At 37.8% G+C, this 22,985-nt stretch overlaps 1 protein-coding gene across 6 annotated transcripts in view; it reads left to right on the top strand.

The window, feature by feature from the left end:
- LOC141387232 (potassium channel subfamily K member 18) overlaps positions 1–16,950 on the top strand; it is a 123,783-nt gene extending 106,833 nt beyond the window's left edge. Inside the window, exons 1-4 of one of the 6 annotated variants that reach the window (XM_073956588.1) lie at positions 134–433; positions 6,120–8,255; positions 8,329–8,486; positions 15,774–16,950. In XM_073956588.1, the coding sequence (XP_073812689.1) occupies positions 6,403–8,255; positions 8,329–8,486; positions 15,774–16,759 (2,997 nt within the window). In that variant the 5' untranslated portion in view covers positions 134–433; positions 6,120–6,402 and the 3' untranslated portion in view covers positions 16,760–16,950. Of the gene's footprint in view, positions 1–133; positions 726–6,103; positions 8,256–8,328; positions 8,487–15,773 lie in introns of those variants that run through there. The other 5 variants (XM_073956592.1, XM_073956589.1, XM_073956590.1 and 2 more) reach the window with 5 other exon arrangements.
- Positions 16,951–22,985: the final 6,035 nt, after the last annotated feature.

Raw genomic sequence — 22,985 nt, 5'->3', positions numbered from 1 at the left:
ATATCTCTCTCCATTCTACACAATGAACACACCGAAAACAGGGATAAAAGCAAATCGGATATCATAAAGCAGACAACAAACTATTTGATGCTGATGCTGATGCTGTTGCTGTTGCCATTGCTACTGGTCGGTTATGGTCACAAATATGAGAACCACTCAAAACAGTTCATTTTTAGATATCGATGCGAGCGCGTAATCTCTGGGTCAAAAGAAACGAAATGTTGTGCGAAATAAAAAAGAAAGAAATTTTGTTAAATCTATAGAATGAAATTTTGAAAAATTTGTTAACTACATATCGATAAATAGATATTTCGAAACGAATTTTAGAATATAGTAAAAAATTTAAATAAAAAAAATAGAAAAGAAAATTTAAAATTAAAGTGCATTAAAAAAATATTAAATGTGAACAAAAATCAATTATTTCAAAGAATAAGTATGATATAATTTTGAAAAATCGAACACATTGTACGATGCTGCTGATATACCCCCTCAACGTTAAAACGAGGAGCCTGCCATCAAAATTACCGTGCGGGATACAATGGATACGTTGTAGCAGCATCTTACGACAAACACAAACAAAATTAGGCTATTTATAAATAGCCATTCGGAAGTGTGTTCCGAATGTTAACAAACAAGTAGAATCGTTCTTTGTTGCCTCGGTGTATGATGAAAGTGAAAAGTGCAAGAAAACATAAGCGAAAACATTATACTATGGATTATGAAAAGTAAAATGAGAGAAATAAAAATTACAAAAAATAATATAAATAATAATAACAATAAAATATTATACTGAGGGAAATTCTGAAACAAAGAAAATGCAAAGAGAAAATTAACAAAATAAAAAGAGAAATATAATATTTCAAGAGAAAATTTATGAGAGAATCTTTATTGATTTATTACTCTAATAAGAGAGGCTCGATATTGGCAGTTGTTTCAAAGGAAGTTTTACAGTAGTGTTCAGCACAAGGAAGCCCAGGGATACTTAGTAGGAGTACACCAACTACCACAAAATAAAAGAGAAAGGGAAAGGAAAATATTTTTTCAGAGAAAAATTAAATCCTTAATATTACTCTGCTAGGAGAGGACCGCTGTTGCCAGTATTTTGCAAACAGTTTTTTTGCAGCGTTCACCCAAAAGGGGCTCATGGGTTTTTAGTGAGAGTCCATGCACATAATTAATCAGACTTATATGTGCTCTCTCAATACCAAATTACTTGTTTATTTACCAAGAGCAGTTAAGATCACGTTAACGTGACTGCAACAACAACAACATATGTTCTCTTTATTCTCATCTGTCGTGGTTTAGCAAAGGAAAGACTCGTTCAGAGAGACTTACGAGTATGCACAAAATATTTTGAGCACCACCGACCAAGAGGCTACCGGTTCTTTAGCAATGAACGATCAAGAGAGTTCATTAAGAGAGGCAGTTGTTCTCAATATTTTCGTATATGTGTACCTTGGTAAGGGCTCAGATTTGCAAATATTTACTGAAGGGAGTCCTGGATAAGGCTAACGGGCTAGCCTTATCAAAAAAATGTTTGTATTGACATGCATACTTACTTAACTGGCCAACTGCAGAACATTTGTTCCATAAGCCGAACTAAGAAAAGATCTCTCTGCATTCCTCTCTATTTGTTGATTTACTTTGCCAATTCGGGATATCGAGTTTTATGATTTCGTCTTCCATGTATACCCTCCATTATTTTCCATAAAAATGAGATGTACTACCCTCCGATCTATCTTTATTTCCATAGTAACATGTATGAAGAATTCGCTCTACTCATCATGACACCAGAAATCCCCATTTCCACAATCAGTCTGCCTGGTGCAAATGGTTGTTTGGTGTCATGACGAAACATCTGTACCAGAGTTCTCCGATCAACGTTGTGGCAAGAATGAGAATTTGTAAATCATTTTAAGGTGCAAACAAGTCTTCAAACCTTTCAGACAAGGTTTAAGTCGAACAAGGATTCACCTGGCAAGATTCATCAAAATCTGAGAGGCTTTTGCTATTTAATAAGAAACGACACGTTGGGCGCCATTTATGTATACGTTTAGGCTTTTGGCAAACAAGGATATATACACAGATCAACATTGTGGCAAGTGTAATACATTCTGTTGCACTTCTCAGTGTCTGAGAATCTGAAGATCATTTTAATGTGATTGATCAATAATTTCAGATAATTTGTAGTCAATTTAGCCCTGTCCGTTCATATGTCGAATGTAGAATGGAATAAGCGATTTAGTCCAAATTGTGCAACTCGCAGCATTGTATACAAACTTATATGATGTTGAAAGAAGTGTCCTATAGGTCAACTACTCCGGGTACACCAACCCCACCAAAAAAAAAAAAAAAAAAAAAAAAAAATTCAACAGGTTTTTGCTCGTAGGGAGTAGTGAATATGGTTCAAACTTTGGGGAGCCACCGAGGTGCAGTTGTAAGAACGACCGCCTTGCACTCAGAAGGTCTGTATTTTAATCCCTGACCAGAACATCTCACTTTCGGCGGTGGCAAATCCCCTCAGTGTAATACTAGCTTACATTTCCCGAGTATTTCAGCCATGATAAACTTCTCCATACGTCGTGTCGTAATACACGCCGTACGGGCTCTGCGATAAAAAGTAGGTCCCACATCAATGAGACACTATGAATCGACGTTCTGTCAGACAGAAGTCTCTCTTGTCCCTTTGGCGATGTTGTGAGAACATACGTATGTAAGTAATATTTCTTCCTGCCATAGATTAAATTCGAATATGGACTAAATCGATCCACTCTTTCGGATGTCCCCACACAAAATTTCTAAATGTTTTGCAAAAGTGCAGCAGCTTGTTCTCGCCACGGCATTTTTTCGGAGGCAAGTCCTACTTCCTAATGGTCCAAAAGCTCTAAAAACCCGGTCGGGGTTACGGTGATGACCACCGTAATTTACGAATTGAGAATCCGATTTGGGCGAAATATAGCTTATCGTATAATATTTTTCAAACATACATCAAGCTCCAACAAAGCCCAATTCGGACAACAACTCACAAAAATTCGAAATATTTGAGGATCTGTTTTAAGATTTAAAAAAAGTACAGCTTGTGTTCCTGTTTACAACACCTTTATCCCGTTCCTCCTAATAAAATTCAACATTTTCGGTTTTGAGAATTATTTCGAAATGTTCCTGTAAGCCTTGGTGTTTCTAGATTGACTTCTTGACTAACTAAAATTTCTCAAAATCCGACGCCAATTTCTGCCTTTTGCAACTCTAAAGGAACGAATTCGTTGGGCGCCATTTCCATACTGTCTCAGTTCTCAGACCGACACTTTGACAAGTTTAACTAATTTCGCAAGCCCTGTTCACTATCAGCTAATCGATGATAGGTATGGCTTATGGAGACAATCTAATAAGCCTTACGTAGGCGATGTTCTCTACATTGAAGAATTCGAGAAGTCTTCTGTATACATAAGACTTCAAAATGTCATATTTCCTTAGAAGACCTTAGGAGGTCTCAAGCCATCTTGTCTACTAAAGACACTAAGAGGTCTCCTCCTACGAACTGAATACCTCTGAGATCTTCTAAAAATAGAAGAATTTTTAAGGTCTTTTACAGACAGGCGACGTCTTTTAAGGGCAGTAGATATATTGGTGTCTTCTTCAATTGACTGAAGTTATCTTTGAGTCATATTGAAATCTTCTTTAATCAGACCATTTTTAATTCTTCTAAAGACAGAAATCGTCATCTATAGACAGAAGCCCATCTGAGGTCTTCCTTCGCTAGAAGACCTCTTCTATAAACCGAAGACCTCTTAAGGTCCTCTGTAAATTTCTCTACTTTATGGGTGAGTCGCAGTGATTCTTCATTGAAAAATCGAAGGGAGTCGTTATAGACGACTTTATTCACAAACCGAAGGGAGATATAAAATGGGTCAAAACATGTCATAATAGACGAACTGATAGTAGTTTATAGAAGAACTCAAGACGTCTTCTATATATAGAAGACCTCAAGAGGTCTTCTGTCTATAGAAGACCTCATTTTGTCCTGACCTGTTTGGAAATACTAACTTTGAGGCTAGATGTCGGCAAAAGTTCGCCGGATGGTGGGATTCTTTGTGACTCCTCCTAAACCTGCGCAGTGGACTCCGCGGGTTCCATAATGCGTAGGTTGCCTGGAAATCTCCTCTTGCCTACAGGAATCAACCAAATTTGGGTTCACTTTTGCCTTGATAAAAGGCTGAGGACTGGTTATTACCTCCACCACAAACATAGCATTTTACCTCTTCACTTAGAAAAAAAACTAATATTGTGTTGCTAAAGCAGACATTAGATCAAGTGGTTACATGATTCATATCTGAAGGTCTGTACCGTAAAGGAGACACCATTTATTCGACACAAGAAGTCGAGTTGTTTTTCAAATGATTCTCGTTTTAGCTACTCTATCGGAAATTTAACGTGATAAATTGAAGTCTGTGTCGAAGATCCACTGTATGGCTTCACTTTCGTCTTGGCAAGGTTTTTCGGACCATTATTAGATTCCAACCAAGGCTCTTTACCACAGAAAACACTGATGGAAGAACGATAGAAAACCTTTCGAAGGACTTTTGCTTAGACCATTAAAATGTTTTCTACCTGTAGACAATCATTTGAAGGTCCCCTAGCCAAATCTTCCTTAGGAAATATTTTGTCTCGTGTATGGAGGACCTTTAAAAGATCACCATCCTATATGAGATTGTATGTAGAAGGCCTTTAGAAGTTCTTCTGTATATAGAAGACCTTTAAACTATTTTCTGTCTGTAGAGAAAAGTTTGTGGAGACCTTTAAATTGAGTTCTACCTATAGAAGACCAGTAGAATGTCGTCTTGTCACATCTTAGCTAGGGACTCTTTGTCATAAAAAACAAATTTTCTCGTCTTTGTGGCGAATGTATTCTGCATACAGAATACTTTTAAAAGGTCTTATGCCTGTAGAAGATCTTCTACCTATAGAATCGTTTTTGGAAGGTCTTCTGTCTATAGAAGACCGGTAAAAGATAGTCTGCATAATACCTTTAAAAGGTCTCATGATTTTAGAAGACCTTAAGAAGATATTCTATTGTAAGGTCTTCCGCCTATAGAAGAGAGGTAAAAGATATTCTGTCCACATCTTCACTAGGGTTTCTTTGCAAGGATACAAATTCTCCCCACTTCCTGACCTTTTTGTCTATAAAGTCAGTTGGACGCCAAGTTAAAGCTATGAAGAAGAAACAAACGCAGGACATCATTTCTCATTTTAGGTTACCCTACGAAGGCTCAGTATAGCGTGTGGAAAGATTTGATGGACGGTTACACTTCCCACAGTTAATCGCCGCCTTGTTTTAGGGCCTTATGTGCAATAAAAGGAAAATAAAAGTTGGGCGCCACGGGAGGGAACATTTAATGGATGCTTAGTTTCACTGAAATATTTCACAAACTTTTCATTAAAACTTCGATATTTGAACACTCGTTAAATTTTATTCCGATTATCTTGTATTCCTTTCCAACATCCTTCTTCGTAATTATTTAATGAAGGGGATACAACGTTTGCCGTCATTTTTCATCTTAGGCTGCCCTTACGCAGGGTATACACACACAGTTTTGACTGTTATTTTTCAGCGGATATTGTTTGCTAAAGTCAACAAAATTCATGAAAAAATTTATGGTGGCCTGACGATCTGCGGCAAAAGTGAACAGTCACACTGCCAAGCAAACGATATTTGAGCAAAACTCGACAGTCAAAACTGAGAGTGTGTACCCCACTTTAGGAACATTTTATAGATTACTCAAACTGGAGTTATTCTAAATGCAATCCTTTTGGAATATCCATTTAAATCTTCCAAAATTTGGTATTTGATTTGGGGAACATAAAGGATTTGATAGGAACCAAGAAGGACACCAATTCAGAACTCATTTAATTTGACTCCGATATTTTAATAGTGATGTTCTTTGCGTTTATCCTATCACAATCCAGTTCATAATTATCCCAGTATTAGGCCTAAGCACTGAAAAGAGAAACAAGTCGGGCGCCATTATTATTTGAGATAAGGATTAAAAGAAAATTTCATATAATTCCATCAAAAATCGGAAAGAACATTTCTAAAAAAAATCAGATTTTTATCTTCGCAGGTTCTATAGTACGAAACGAAACCCCATTTGAAAAAATTCTAAGACTGTCGAAAAAATATTGACTGAGTAAAAAGGAAAAACGCATTTATGGAAATTCAAACTGAAGAGATTCTCAAATCCATAAAATACCGCAGCAGTATTGAAAATATCGCGAAACCGTGAAATGAAGTCAAGTATTAACCCGCAGTAAAAAAAACTCGCCAATAAAACAAAACACAATTTACAACGAAGTATTGAAGAACTCAAAATCAAAACAGAACGAAACAGTTCCCCTCAACCCCCAATGGAACGTGAATATCGTGAGGAGCCCTCCTCCGCATCATCTCATGTGCGCCGCAGACGACGTGTAGGTCGTTCAATGCGTGAAAAGACTCCAGATGCCAGTCACCTTCGACATCGTTCCTCTGAAGATGAAAGTAGTTTGGTATCAGGCGAAAGAGATGGAGGACAACTTGTCACAATGCAAATACGACCACCACAACGTACCCTCTCGGCTCATGAGAGTAAAATATTACGGCGACGTGATAAAACATTTGCCTCTGCATCGGCTAGATCCCAATCGCAGCCGAGAGAAGCGGAAAAACTTTCCGAACCGGAAGCCAGTGAATTGATACGCACCGTAAAGAGAAGTCTGTCAATGCCGCGTAATAAACAAATGGCAGAATCTAGTGAAACGGAGATGATATCAAGCGACAGGGCATTATCCCCTGATGGCAGGAAAGTTCAACATCAGGCGCAATCTGTGCAATCAACGGCCGATGAAAACTTATCCAGACTGGAAGCTAATTTAAGGCGTTTTGAAGAGGAGCGCAAGCGCTTTGAATCCGAAAAGAGACTGTTTGAGCTGGAAAAGAGAGACCACAAAATGCGCTACAAACAAATAATCGACAGTGAAGAGAGGAAACGTTTGTTGCAAAACTATCGCAAACTTAGTGATCGTATTAAGCTACCTCAGGATGCAGAGGAAAGAAGGCGTTTCGTTCATAGCTTGCGATTGGAAAAAGTGGAACCAAGCTTGCCTGCGCCACGGGCACTTGCCCAAAGGCGTAATCGCCATAGCGGCTGCTATGAAGAATCTTCGACGCAGTTTTCTTCTTCCGAGAATGAAATGCTGGAGGAAAGAAAGTCCATACAAATGTCGCCGGTGAGAAGGCATAACAGTGCCCTGGCAACGGCCAGTGTTAGGGGACCACCGCCTCAACCACCTGCACGTAAATCGGTTAGTCGAAACAACTCCATATCACCGGTGCGGGAAAATCCTCCATCACGCAAAAGTTCTTTGTCACCCATGAAACCGGCATCACGCAAGACCTCATTGTCCCCAGTCAGGAACACTGTTAGTCGTAATAACTCTCTGTCACCCGTAAGACCGGCTCGGCGTTCGAAAACTCCCGAACAGAGAGCTGAGCTGGAAAGGAAACAAAGTTTAAGAGAAGCCCAAGCTGCTGCTGCTGCCTACCAGGAGACAACTTCAACGGAAGTGGAAAATGAATTGAGATACAGGAAATCAGAAGCAAGGAGAAAACATAGCCTTGAGCTGGAGAAACGTAGAGGAAGTTTGGAGTCTCAGGATAAGGTGGATAGTGGAAGTCAACAGAAAAATCTGCAAGTGGAACATGAAGTTGTGGTTATTAAACCTTCGCCGGAAAAGAAGAAGTCAGATGGTAAAAAGGAGGAAACAAAGCAGGAACCATCTGAAACCAGTACAACTGCAGAAACTCCAGAAAAGCCCTCATTTCTGCGAAGACTGTTTGGAAGAAAGAAAAAACCTGAAGAGCCAGCTCCGGCTAAGGAGACTTCTAAAGAACAAGAGCAACTCCTGGCACCACCACAAACTCCCAAAGAGTCAGAAATACCCGACAAGTTGTTCTCTTTTGCCTTTCTCAAGGTATTCCTCACCGAGGCATGCCAGCATTGGGGCAAAATGAAAGCGGACCATCCCCAAGAACTAAAGGAAATGAAGAAATTGCGCAACAAGTGTTTTGCCCACACCGTTGTTTTGATTCTACTCATTGGATTTGGTGGTCTTATGTTCCGCTACACGGAAGGCACTTCGGAGGATATCTACAAATGTGAAGTACGGAAGGTGAAACGAGATTTCATTGATCACTTATGGACAGTGTCGCATAATATGAGGTGAGAAAGGAAAGAGGAGGAGACGAGAGAAGGAGAAATGTTATATTTTATTTTCTTTATTTCTGATTTACAGAGAAGAGGACTGGAAAACTTTGGCCCGCAATAAGCTACGCAAATTCGAAGAGGAATTGCACACCATGGGTGCCATGGGTATACGCTATTTTCCCGGTCAACGTTCATGGAATTTTGTCAATTGTATTTTGTATTGCTGGACTGTGATAACAACTATTGGTAAAGAATTTTTTAGATTTTTTCATAAAGTAAACGAAAAAGGATTGAAAATTTAAATTGGGCGCCATTTCTCTTCTTGTTTTAAGAATATTTTTTTAAAAGCCTTCAGGCCAATAAGCGTGGATTTTTTAAGAATATTTTTTCAAAAGCCTTCAGGCCAATAAGCGTGGATTTTTTAAGAATATTTTTTCAAAAGCCTTCAGGCCAATAAGCGTGGATTTTTTAAGAATATTTTTTCAAAAGCCTTCAGGCCAATAAGCGTGGATTTTTTAAGAATATTTTTTCAAAAGCCTTCAGGCCAATAAGAGTGGATTTTTTAAGAATATTTTTTCAAAAGCCTTCAGGCCAATAAGCGTGGATTTTTTACGAATATTTTTTCAAAAGCCTTCAGGCCAATAAGCGTGGATTTTTTAAGAATATTTTTTCAAAAGCCTTCAGGCCAATAAGCGTGGATTTTTTAAGAATATTTTTTCAAAAGCCTTCAGGCCAATAAGCGTGGATTTTTTAAGAATATTTTTTCAAAAGCCTTCAGGCCAATAAGCGTGGATTTTTTTAAGAATATTTTTTCAAAAGCCTTCTGGCCAATAAGCGTGGATTTTTTAAGAATATTTTTTCAAAAGCCTTCTGGCCAATAAGCGTGGATTTTTTAAGAATATTTTTTCAAAAGCCTTCAGGCCAATAAGCGTGGATTTTTTAAGAATATTTTTTCAAAAGCCTTCAGGCCAATAAGCGTGGATTTTTTAAGAATATTTTTTCAAAAGCCTTCAGGCCAATAAGCGTGGATTTTTAAGAATATTTTTGTATGGGCCTTCAGGCCAATAAGCGTGGATTTTTTAAGAATATTTTTGTATGGGCCTTCAGGCCAATAAGCGTAGATTTTTTAAGAATATTTTTGTATGGGCCTTCAGGCCAATAAGCGTGGATTTTTTAAGAATATTTTTGTATGGGCCTTCAGGCCAATAAGCGTGGATTTTTAAGAATATTTTTTCAAAAGCCTTCAGGCCAATAAGCGTGGATTTTTTAAGAATATTTTTTCAAAAGCCTTCAGGCCAATAAGCGTGGATTTTTTTAAGAATATTTTTTCAAAAGCCTTCAGGCCAATAAGCGTGGATTTTTTTAAGAATATTTTTGTAAGGGCCTTCGGGCCAATAAGCGTGGATTTTTTTAAGAATATTTTTGTAAGGGCCTTCGGCCCAATAAGCGTGGATTTTTTTAAGAATATTTTTGTAAGGGCCTTCGGCCCAATAAGCGTGGATTTTTTTAAGAATATTTTTGTAAGGGCCTTCGGCCCAATAAGCGTGGATTTTTTTAAGAATATTTTTGTAAGGGCCTTCGGCCCAATAAGCGTGGATTTTTTTAAGAATATTTTTGTAAGGGCCTTCGGCCCAATAAGCGTGGATTTTTTTAAGAATATTTTTGTAAGGGCCTTCGGGCCAATAAGCGTGGATTTTTTTAAGAATATTTTTGTAAGGGCCTTCGGGCCAATAAGCGTGGATTTTTTGAGAATATTTTTGTAAGGGCCTTCGGGCCAATAAGCGTGGATTTTTTTAAGAATATTTTTGTAAGGGCCTTCGGGCCAATAAGCGTGGATTTTTTAAGAATATTTTTGTAAGGGCCTTCGGGCCAATAAGCGTGGATTTTTTTTTTTTTTTTTTTTTTTTTTTTTTTTTTTATTTATTCTTTTTATTTGCAATCTATTTACAAGAAACATTCAGCAAATTTAATAATTACTACAATATAACAGAATTGTTAAACCCCAGTGGATTTAACAATAAATACATATTACAATTTTAATTTCAGATTACATATTTTATGAAACTCATTAAATAAATGGGAGGTCTAAAACATGTCTTCGTTTTAGTCTTCTAATTTCATCTGTGTCATCTAATAGATTAATTGCTAACACATTCGAATGGTTACTTAATCTGTTAAGATACGTAGTACTAATTTTTTTAATTTCATCTGTAATTTTATTTATGTTTAAATCTCTATGAATAGCGTTATTATTAAGAAACCAAGGAGCACCCGTAATCAATCTAAGCGTCTTTGATTGATATCGTTGAAGTATCTCAATATTAGAATTGCTGGCTGTTCCCCATAGTTGTACTCCATATGTCCAAATAGGCTTTAGAATGGTCTTATACAGTAGTAATTTGTTATTCAGGCTCAGTTTTGATTTTGGACCAAGAAGCCAGAACATTCTTTTAGTCTTCAGATCTAGTTGCTGTCTCTTATATGTTATATGATTTTTCCAGTTAAGTTTTCTATCAAGGTGCAGACCGAGATATTTAACACAATCCGCAGAAGGAATTGTAAGTCCATTCAATTTTGGAGAAGGACAGTTTCCTTTCCTTAAGGAAAATGTAACATGCACAGATTTTTCAGTATTGACTCCAATATTCCAGTTATTAAACCATTTCTCGATATCATTCAGATGTGTTTGGAGTAAGTCAGTAGCTGAAGAAGGATCATCTTTAATAGCAAGAACGGCAGTATCATCTGCATAAGTAGCAATCATTGTCTCATTTCTTACGGGCATATCTGCTGTATAAAGCGTATATAAAACAGGACCTAAAACACTACCTTGTGGTACACCAGCTTTAATGACGCCAAAATTAGATTCTTTATCATTGATGTGAACATAAAATGTTCTTCCATTCAGATATGAATTTAAAAATAAATAAAAAGGAGCAGGTAATAACATTTTTAGTTTATATAACAAGCCTTGATGCCAAACCCTATCAAACGCCTGTTTGATATCCAGAAAGGCTGCAGAACAGAACTGCTTACATTCCAAACAATCTCTTATAACCTTCACCAGTCTATGACACTGCTCAGGTGTTCCGTGATTTTCTCTGAATCCAAACTGATGATCTGGCATAATATTTATATTATTTAAAATCGGAAAAAGTCGCTTTCGAAACAATTTTTCGAACAGTTTAGAAAATATGGACAATAAACTTATAGGCCTATACGATGATAACAGGTTTTCAGGTTTGCCAGGTTTTGGTATCATAATTATTTTAGCACATTTCCATTGCACTGGAAAATGGGACAGCCTCATAATAGAATTATAAATTGTCGTTAGGAACACCAAACCCTTCTTTGGAAGCAATCTTATGACTTTGTGATCAACTAAGTCTGACCCTGGTGTTTTTTTCTTTAGATTTTTAATTTCCTTACAAACTTCACTAAACGTAAAATGTTTAATAGGGCGACTCATTTGGCATGGAACATCCAAAAAATCGGAAATTAATTTATTTTGTTGGGGACTACATAAATCAAAAGGTGTAAAGGAATTCTCCAAGTGGTCTTTAAACGCCTCAGCTTTGTCCTTGTTTGATCTACACCAATTTCCATTTGAATGTTTTATAGGCACATTTCTCTTTTGAGGTCTCTTAAGATATTTTGTTGCTCTCCATAAACTGTGCTCGTTACTTTCATCTGGGCTTAAATTACTTAAGAAGCTTCCAATTGATTGGTTTTTGTAGTCACTTAGAAGGGTTTTAAGCCGATTTGAAGCTCTGTTTAAATTTGTTTTGTCCATTGGGTGTCTCGAATTTTGCCAAATTCTGCGCAATCGTCTCTTTTCTCTTATCATTGATCGTATTTCAGCCGTAACATAAAAGTTTGTGGAATTTAGATCAATTATATCGGGAGTGTATAGATTTGTAGCATTGTGTATGACTTGTGTTAAATGTTCTATAGCATTTTCCAATTCCTTTCCGGATTTAATCGGGATATTTAAATTTAGGTGTTGTTCAATGTGATGTTGTACCATAGGTATGTTGGTTTTTGATGTAATTAATGTTTTATGTTTATGTTTATGAACATTTCTTGTACTAAAGTTAAGAATAATTGGACTGTGATCTGAGTCTAAGTCATAACATGCGTTTATACTTAGCATTGACTGGCATATTCCTGAGTAGATGAAAAAATCTATTAGATCGGGAATTTTATTTGGGTCTGCAGGCCAATATGTAGGACTACCAGTTGACAAAACTTCGTAATGGTTTAAAGCGATGCATTTATACAGTTCTCTTCCTTTGGGGTTTGATAGCCGAGATCCCCACCAAGTATGTTTGGCATTGAAATCGCCACCGACGATGAATTTGTTTCCAAGATTTTTGAAGAAATTTTCATATTGTATACATTTTAAATTAAATCGAGGAGGAAGATAAACGGAGTAAATAGATACTTTTGAATTTTCGCATATTATATTAACACCAGCTGCCTGCATAAAAGATTCTAAGATTGGCTCCGCTTCTTCGTATATAATTTTAGATTTAATAATTATAGCTGCACCTCCATGGGCTCGGTTATCTGGATGATTCGCTGTTATAATGTCATAATCTTTAATTCTGAAGTATGATTTGCTTGTAAAATGAGTTTCAGAAATAAGTAGAATATCTATAAAATTTTTATGAAGAAATAATTCTATTTCATTTCTATGATTTGAAATGCCATTGGCATTCCACTCAGCAATGATCAAATCTACTTGCATAATTTTGACATTAGCAATGTCATCATATTCATTAAAGAATTTGTCATTTCTATTTGTTTCGTTAGCAAAGATTCTATCTTGCTTAACAAATTTATTTCTCCCGTGCTTTGACCTTTTACGGCTTGGGCATATGACACAAAGTTATCTGAAGTCTGGTTGGGCATGGTGTTATCTTCATAAGCAGTTTCGTTACGTTTAGAATACACGGGAGCAGACTTCCTTTGAACCAGTTTTTGGTATATCGGGCATCCTTTGTAACTAGCTGTATGGGTGTTCAAGCAGTGCAAACATTTAGGTGCGGTATTTTCTGGTTTATTACATTCTAATGTGGGATGACCTAAACCACATTTAACGCACCTAAAAGGTTTACGGCAGTATGATTTTGTGTGTCCAAATTCTTGACATCTAAAGCATTGCACTAAGTCGTCAAATTTTCTTGGGGGTTCAATAGTAACAATGTTATTGAATATGCCAGTAATATTATAAATCTCTTTATTGTTACTTTTGGGGTCCAAATCAACGAAGAACATGGGTAAAGGCTCCTTGGTTTTTCTGCTAATTATGTTACGTACGCTCCTTACATCGTGACCTTTACTCATTAAAAAGGCTTTTATATCCGAGACATCGGTGGTGTAATGTAAATTTTTAATTACTACCCTGTAAGCTCTTTCCGTTTTCAGTTGATAAGTATGATAGCATATATTGTTACTATCAAAGTGCTTAATTACTTTTCGGTACGAATCGACGTTTTTTATCATTAGACGAACTTCACCTTTTAGAAGAGATTTAAAATTAAAATCTTCAACTGGAATAATTTTATTTATGCTATCCAACATTTTAGTAACATTCTTGACGTCCGGAATAAAAATTGGTGGCGGTTTTGGTACAGCTTGATTTGGTTCTGGTTGATTCGGTTCAGCTTGATCTGCTTCATCGATGTTGTTTTCATTTTCCATAGTTGATAATACGCTAAATCTGTTGGATGTGGACGGCTGGTTGTCATCAACCACTTGCTTCCTTTTAGGCGAATTACCTAAAGGTGGGGACACAGGTATTTTTCTTTTAGTTGACACTTCCTGCCACTTTTCTTCTTGATCATCAATGCAATCAGTTGCATTACATTTTGTTGTGACACTCATTGCGGCTATTTTTTTAATTATTGTTATCTTTTGTGTTGTTGTTAATTCAGGTTTTGCAAGCAATGCAATTAATGCACGCATGCAAAAAATTGGAACACTGCAAGACAGTGCACTGTATTTTTGTTTGTTAAAATTATAGAACAAAAAAATAAATAAACCGTTGCAATTTTATATGAAATTGCTGTTAACGAAATATTGCCGTTTTAAGCAGTAACACGTCTGGCTAGTAGCAAAGTTAAACAACGACTGTGGATTTTTTTAAGAATATTTTTGTAAGGGCCTTCGGGCCAATAAGCGTGGATTTTTTGAGAATATTTTTGTAAGGGCCTTCGGGCCAATAAGCGTGGATTTTTTGAGAATATTTTTGTAAGGGCCTTCGGGCCAATAAGCGTGGATTTTTTGAGAATATTTTTGTAAGGGCCTTCGGGTCAATAAGCGTGGATTTTTTGAGAATATTTTTGTATGAGCCTTCAGGCCAATAAGAGTGGATTTTTATACCCTATACCACAATGTGGAAAAGGGTATAATAAGTTTGTTTTCCCAAAAATTCATGTAACGCCGCGAAATATTCGTCGTAGACCCCTCATGTGGTATACCAAACTTCATATCTCGACGAGATAAAGCGATTTAGCGATGTGTGTCCGTCCGTCCGTCTGTCCGTCCATTAAAAATTGTAATCAAGCTAGAGGCCGCAATTATGGACCGATTGTCACGAAATTTAGTATGGAGGTCGGGTTTGGACCAGAATAGAACTGATTAGTTTTTGGCGATGATCGTGAAATGTTAAAGGGATGAAATGGACCAAAAACAAAATTTTTGCTCGATTTTGTAGCCGCTCTGTAGGTCGCAATAATAGTCCGATCGGCGCGAAATTTTAAACGTAGTTTTGGTTTGAGATGAAGAAGTAGCGTGCAAGTCAACGGTATGATCGGATAATATTTAGCGGGTTAAATTGATCAAAACTTTTGTGTATACATTTAAATAAAAGTTATCATTTATCAAAAGCTAGCCCGGAAAGCTAGTGCACAGGGATAGTGGTATAGGGTATCACATGGTCGGCCCCGTCCGACTATAGTCTGTTCTTACTTGTTTAAGAATATTTTTGTATGGGCCTTCAGGCCAATAAGCGTGGATTTTTTAAGAATATTTTTGTATGGGCCTTCAGGCCAATAAGCGTGGATTTTTTAAGAATATTTTTGTATGGGCCTTCAGGCCAATGAGCGTGGATTTTTTAAGAATATTTTTGTATGGGCCGTCAGGCCAATGAGCGTGGATTTTTTAAGAATATTTTTGTAAGAGAAACGTCTTCTTCGATAGAAGACCTTTGGAGAAAAATGTTGGGCGCCATTTTTCCTTTGGAGGAAAATGTTGGGCGCCATTTTTCCTATGGAGGAAAATGTTGGGCGCCATTTTTTCTATTTGCAAAATTTCGGTTATTCCTTTTTGCAAATTTGCATCATTTCAGCTCTGCACAGGTTTCGCATCTCGCAAATGAAGACACAGAACCCTTTTTAATTATTTTGGAACTAATTTCGTTACAGGTTTTTGTGATGGCGCTAAATAATTTACATTTTTTACAATAATAATACTATTTTATTCAAATACTTACTCATCTTCTTCTTCATCTTCTCTCTGTATTTCCAGGTTATGGCCACATAACACCAAAAACCACATTGGGTCAATCGTTGACAATCGCCTATGCCATCATTGGTATACCAATCTTCTTGATACTCTTGGCGGATTTCGGTAAACTCTTGACGCGTATCATTAAATTCCTTTGGGGCTATGTGCGACGTCTGTATTATACGGGTACATGCCGTAAAATACGCAAGCAGCAGCAGGTGCGAGATGCCATGAATGGCGTGTCAATGATGTATGATGTTGCCATACGCCGACCAAGTCAATTTTTTGGTATAACCGCTGAGAGTGATGTTGAATCGCAGATATCGGATGTAAATCGTTCATCACATCCCGAGACGCCAACGTCACCCTATCCCGAGACCATTGTGGTAGATGATGAATTCAATCTGCCAATTTCACTGGCTTCCTTCATTCTAATTGGTTACATCTTAGTTGGTGGTTTTGTCTATCACATATGGGAAGACTGGACTTATATGGAAGCTTTCTATTTCGTCTTCATTTCCATGTCCACAATTGGTTTTGGTGATTTGGTGCCCAATCATCCGATCTTCATGATGTGCAGTATAATTTATTTGGTATTCGGTTTGGCCCTAACTTCTATGTTCATTAATGTGGTACAAATAAAGCTGAGTGATACGTTTAAGGATGCCAGTGCCAAAATTGGTGCCACAATTGGTTTTGGTATACCCAGTGAAGTGGGTGAGGAAGATTCCACGGCCAAGACTCCGTCTGATTTGGCTTCTGTGCATGGTTCTCGTTTGGGTACAATTGATGAGGGGGAACATGAACCATCCTCACCAATACCACCACGACCCCTAACATCGATTTTAAGAAATAACAATCGTCCCAATTCTCCCCAAGAAAGTCAAGATGAATTGGCAACCAGTGATGCAGAGGCCCAGCCACCACCATTGCTGCCACGTCGCCAGGTTTCGATGGAACAACCACCTGCCCCAGAGAAGAAGAAAAAGAGACGCTTTTTTAAATAGGCCGCAACAAAGCAACAATAAAGAGATAATAAGTAGAACTTTTCTTTAGCATCTAAGTTTCAGCGTTACGAAAATATTTATAAAATATAAAAACAACTCAAAACTCAGTGAAAAAAATCTTAGGCTTCGTTAGTTTAAATAAATTAGTTAATTAAAAGTAAACAAGTGTTGCCATATCATACAAAAAAAAATATTAATCATTATTATTGCATTTTTTAGGGAGAGAGATTAGGGATATGTAAATTGAATTTCGATTGATCGAGAGAGGTGGAGACACAAAGCGGTTGCATTCTTAGTTAATATTGCCAGTATTTATCAAAAAAGCCATATATGTAATCGATCACGAAGGCGATTTTTGTTTGGTTTCCAAAGATCGAAAAATCTACTTTTGTGTTAAAATCCAAAAGTCTAATAGTCGAAGTTTGCTTTCGATTGAGCATCCTTAAGAGAAATATTGAAATAGTTAATGAAAAGATTTCAGTCGTTGTATTTTGAGCAGGAGAAATACCGTTGAATATTTTAAGAGAAGAGAATTGAAAGGATCCTTTAAAAATGAAATACATAATGAAGTATTTTCGTTCCCTATCTATTTTACGGTACATAACAAAGGAACCAAATTGGGCGCCATTTTCCATGAAGATATTGCCATTGGAGAGATTTGGAAGCCTGGTGGGTCTAGGTCGTTTGTAAATGTATTGGGAACCTGGTTAGCAGGTCTTGACGATGACCCATATATCCGACGATAGGAAATCCAAAGTGAAGATGGGCGGGTGTCACGATCGTGACACTAAATAGCAAGAACTAAAGTGCTTAGTACATAGTCGTCAGTAAAGTGCTTAGCTGTTCCTTTTTAGTGTCACGCGCCTATTTCTAATCAAAATTCCAAACCCAAGTCTTCCTCTGAGCATGAAGCTCTATAGAGCTTCATTTACTAGCTCTATAGAGGCAGCAGTGATCTTGTGATAGAATATTCAGAGTCTTTAGTTCAGAGTAAGTCCCCGTGCCGTTATTAATACAACTGATGGACTAACAGTCAATTCTTTGTCCCACCAACCGGTTGAGGTTTTTGCCGCAGTGTAGGTGATTGGATGGAAATCATCATTATGACGCAGCCGAGTTTGCTTGCGAGCTTGCTCTACTTTCTCAACTGTGCGCAAACCATTAACCCTCCGATGAGTGACAGTTCTGAACTTCACGGCCGTGTGAAAAGGTCCCTACGGACCTTTTTTGTAAATCATGTTTTTTTCATATACATTTTTATATTTTTTTTCAATTTTTTTTTTGCTTGAATTTTCTTAAGATTATTATAAAAAAGTTTAAAAATTATTGTTGTTGAGCGTGTACTTCTTGTCCCCCGCCCTGTGCGCAGGTGTTGCAGCGATGTAAAAGTGTGCTATGTTCTCCGCAAACAGCGTTGCCGCAGCCGAAGCAGTATGTCCGCGTTTTCCGGGGCCGCCCATACTCAGAACGGCAAAGGCGACATGACGGTCTACTTGACCTAGCCGCAAACGACGGTGCATTGACTTCCATCGGTCTTGGTAATACCTGAAGTGAACAGAAAAATAAAAAAAAACAAATAACTATATATTCTATTCTTGAATTTGAAGATGTTTTTCTTACCCTGATATCGAATGCTTCCATCGCATTGCGTATCCTTGGATATGAGGTTATATTGTTGTTCAGGGCACGCTCTTTGATATTTGGTGTGGCCAATTGTTTCGTTAGCAATAACAAGAATGACCGCCGTCTGTCACTCCTTTTTATAGGCTTCATTTCGTTGTAAATCGTAAAAGCAGTCAATGCAGCGACGTCTAGCATATTATAAAACATGGCCAACGGCCACCGTCGTGTTGCTCTTTCTTTTGCAGCTGTAAGTGCCTAGCATTTAATCCATGGTATCAACGCCGCATTTGCTGGCGTTGTAATCTAATATGGCATAGGGCTTCTGCTTCTCGGTTTGCTCGTCAACGTGGCAGGTGTAGTCCATTGTGGAGAGCACATTTACCACTTTATTTTTTTCGGAACGTATGGGCATAACGCTATATCCCCTTCGTTGAACCCAAATAATGTACTATTGAAGGTGCGCTTCGGGTTCTTCTTGAACTCCTGTAGAATGAATGTTTTGTTGTAGCGCACTGTACAAACATATGCGGTCTTCCTTCTCAACAAAATAAGCGCTAAGCCAAGAGTGGTAAAGAAATTATCCGCGCATATAGTACGGCCAGCATCTAAATATTTTTCCACAAGATCCAGCACTAGGTTGTGCCATTGGTTTATCTCTCGTTGTTGGTTTGGCAGTTTTCCAGAATATATCATTCCCTTCACAGGATAATAACTCTGTGAGTCGTATAACCACCATACTTTCAAACCATACTTAGCTGGCTTTGACGGAATATATTGTGTGAAGCGGGTGCGGCGCGGCCTCTGTAAGGGAACAACAGCTCATCAACTGTTGGTGCTTCATGGGGAGTGTAAGCTGCTGCCAAGCTATGTTGCAACATTTGCCAAATATCGTCAATAGCCGCAGTTTTGCTGTTGATGAGTCGCTGTTGTCGAGTAATAAAATAAATTATTTTATACACATAAATTGTTTTATGCACATGAAGCGGTGTATATTTCCTGTTGGTCCTGGTTTCTTTCTTGTGAAGTCGACCACGTTATGATTACGAGTGCGTGATGTTGGTGGTGCTTTTGTACTCCATTGGGTGCCATCTTTACCAATATTGTAACTTTCATTCGTCTCCTGTCCATCATTTTCTTCCTCTTCATCATCGTCGTCATCAGTATCTTAATTTAGCTCGACGTATCCTTCAGTTTCAGCATCTGACTCTTCAGCAGGTTGGTATGTGCGATCTTCATCATCCTCAACTTCATAATTATCAATTGCTGCAATATCAATTTCTTCATCCATGTCTTGGTCCATAAAATCAGCAAATCTACTATCAGCTGCACGCCTTCCATCCGCAGTCATTTGCTGGTAACGTCTACTACGGCGTACAACAATTTCAGCAACGTCCAAATTACTTGCATCTGCCATACTTATATTTTTGTTTCTATCACACACGATTTTACTCTGGCCGAAGTAGGAGAAATTTCAGTTCGAAAAGGGAACTTCTCACTCATCGGAGGGTTAAATTCTTAAGATGTCAAAGCAGTGAATTTGTCCCAATCTGTTGCAATTCTTATTTGGATCCCTGCTGTACACGGACTATTAGTAGTAGAAGGATGCCTGTCAGTTCTTTAGTCCATCATACCGGTTGAGAATTTCCGTGTAACCGATTGCACTGTAGTCCTCATAGCATCTCAGAAGAGTTTTCGTAAGGACATCCACATTTCCTTCGACTTGTTTTATGTCGATATGTTCGTTCAGATCTGAAAATAGAGGTTCGGTTTAATTATAAATATACAAACTTGGCAAAGTAGAAGGAGGAACACTCTTCAGATACCTTTCAATTTCTAAACGGAGTGATCCTTGTTCTGCAATGTTCCACCGCTGTTCTGGAATATTTCTATTACATATTCCAAAATTAGAGTTGCATATTATGGATTCATCTCAGGCATTGGTATCGCAACTTACCCAGTGGAAGAGATGAGCATTAGCGTCTCATCCTAGGATTACAAAGTTAATTCTCTGCATTCCCTCTAGCAGGTCCTGTGCCACTATAAAATAAAATTGAATATCGACTCACCTCTGCCATTAGTAAAATTAATTCCCCAGTGGAGAGATGAACATATGTAAGGCAACCTAGGGGTACAGGGTCCATGCTGTCCATCCTCTATAGCAGATCTCTTGCCACCTTACTTTGTAGGCCAGCATTCTTGTAAGGCATGCATATGAGGACAGCAAAAATTATTTGTTGTATTCTCCTCCACTTTCATGATTGAAATGTCATATCTCTACCAGGGCCACAGGCAGTTAGTTCACACTTTTTCATATAATTTTTGAACATTTTGCTTTCAATAATGCATCATAGTTGGTCTAATGGACACCCCTCAACTACCAGAATAGTTTTCTGTGTACTTTAGTGACACCTATTGATGTTGGATAGACAGATTCGATTCTATATTTAAATTTTTAGCCCTCTCACCTTTATTGAAGTGGACCAATATCGATATCTGAGGAAGAGCGGCTTATTTATGATGCAGATTAATTCACACAAAGCCAAACTCTTACGAAACTCCCTGTGGTCGCCTATAAAACTTCCCGTTACTTCGTCTATAGATATTGTCTATTGATTTTAGCTTCTTAACAGTTTACTACCTGAGCTAATGGTTCAAGTAGAATGGTCTGCTTTATCAGGTACTTCTTCCACGATATCTGAGGAAGAGAGGCTTATTTATGATACAGATTAATTTACACAAAGCCCGACTCTTACGAAACTCCCTATGGTCCCCTATAAAGCTTCCCGTCACTTAGTCTATAGATATTGTCTATTGATTTTAGCTTCTTACAGTTTACTACCAGACTAATGGTTCAAGAAGTATGGTCTGCTTTATCTGGTACTTCTTCCACGTCATTGGATTCCGTGTCCGGAAAAAATTTTAGTTGTGGAGTAATTGATCCCGCCTGCATTTCTGTTTTGTTCTGCATCATATGTACATCTACTTGGGGTAGCTACGTTTGGAAGTACAATTGTACAGAAAATTACCCCGACTTCCTTTGTGTTGAATTACATGTGTATGTCGTTAATCAACCTGTGTGGCCCCTCCCATTGCGTCAATGTATGCCTGCAGCTTTCTAACTTCATTTACTTTTCATCAATCTTTCCAACTTTCAGTTGGAAGAGATGTAGAGCAAATAGGGAGGTAGTGGTGGCACAGAAAAAAATACAGCAAATTACACAATGTAGCTGCAGCAATTACCATTAGTCACAGGTTCATCCAGTCATTAGCCTAGACACAATCCTTCAACTTTGCAGTTTCCTATTTAATCGGCGGTGTTACCAATTATCAACTGGTAAATTTCAGTTTCTGACACCCTATGTCCAGTGAGAGCATGTAAGCGATAGTGTTGCCATAGGGTGATAATGACTGCATTAGCCTCGGCACAAACCTCAGGTGGGTAATCTGTATTCGCCGTAGCCAAGGCACAGTTTTCTAACTTCATTTACTTTTCATCAATCTTTCCAACTTTCAGTTGGAAGAGATATAGAGCAAATAGGGAGGTAGTGGTGGCACAGGAAAAAAATATAGCAAATTACACAATATAGCTGTAGCAATTACCATTAGTCACTGGGTGATCCAGTCATTAGCCTAGACACAATCCTTCAACCTTGCAGTTTCCTATTTATGCGGCGGTGTTACCAATTATCAACTGGTAAATTTCAGTTTCTAACACCCTATGTCCAGTGAGAGCATGTAAGCGATAGTGTTGCCATAGGGTGATAATGACTGCATTAGTCTCGACACAAACCTCAGGTGGGTAATCTGTATTCGCCGTAGACAAGGCACAGTTTTCTAACTTCATTTACTTTTCATCAATCTTTCCAACTTTCAGTTGGAAGAGATGTAGAGCAAATAGGGAGGTAGTGGTGGCACAGAAAAAAATACATCAAATTACACAATGTAGCTGCAGCAATTACCATTAGTCACTGGGTGATCCAGTCATTAGCCTGGACACAATCCTTCAACTTTGGAGTTTCCTAGTTATTCGGCGGTGTTACCAATTATCAACTGGTAAATTTCTGTTTCTAACACAATACGTCCAGTGCGAGCATGTAAGCGCTAGTGTTACCATAGGGTGATTCAGTCATTACTTTAGACATAAACCTTAGGTTGGTAATCTGTATTCCCCGTAGCCAAGGCACATCGGTAAAATTTAAATGCTTATATTTGCGGTAATTAACGAAGTTTCTCGCTAAATTAGCACCTGAAATAAAGTTCTTGCCAAGTCTTACCAATAGCAAACGTGTTGTAAACTTCTACAGGTACTTTTTATTCATATTTTGGCGCTTTAGTTGCACTGATTTTTGTCGGTAACACAAAAATGAGTTTCCGAATTCCACCACAGATGTTCCTAGATTTTCTGCTAGAGGCGTAACTGGTACCAACTCGTCAAAAATACAGCCATGTGTTTGTAATGGCAATGTTCCAACTTTCCGTGTTGCCACTAGTGTTGCCATATCGACAGCCTGACAAGCCTGAGTTAGAAGTTTGATATTATATGTGTTTGTTTACTCAAAATTTGTACAAATTGTTACTGGATGTTGGTTGGTTACTCTCCAGT

Source organism: Musca autumnalis, unplaced genomic scaffold (genome assembly GCF_047663935.1).
Source record: "Musca autumnalis isolate F117 unplaced genomic scaffold, ASM4766393v1 scaffold_5, whole genome shotgun sequence".
Lineage (NCBI taxonomy): Eukaryota > Metazoa > Arthropoda > Insecta > Diptera > Muscidae > Musca > Musca autumnalis.
Note: the sequence above shows the minus strand (reverse complement) of the source record. Positions and strands in the feature narration are given on the sequence as shown.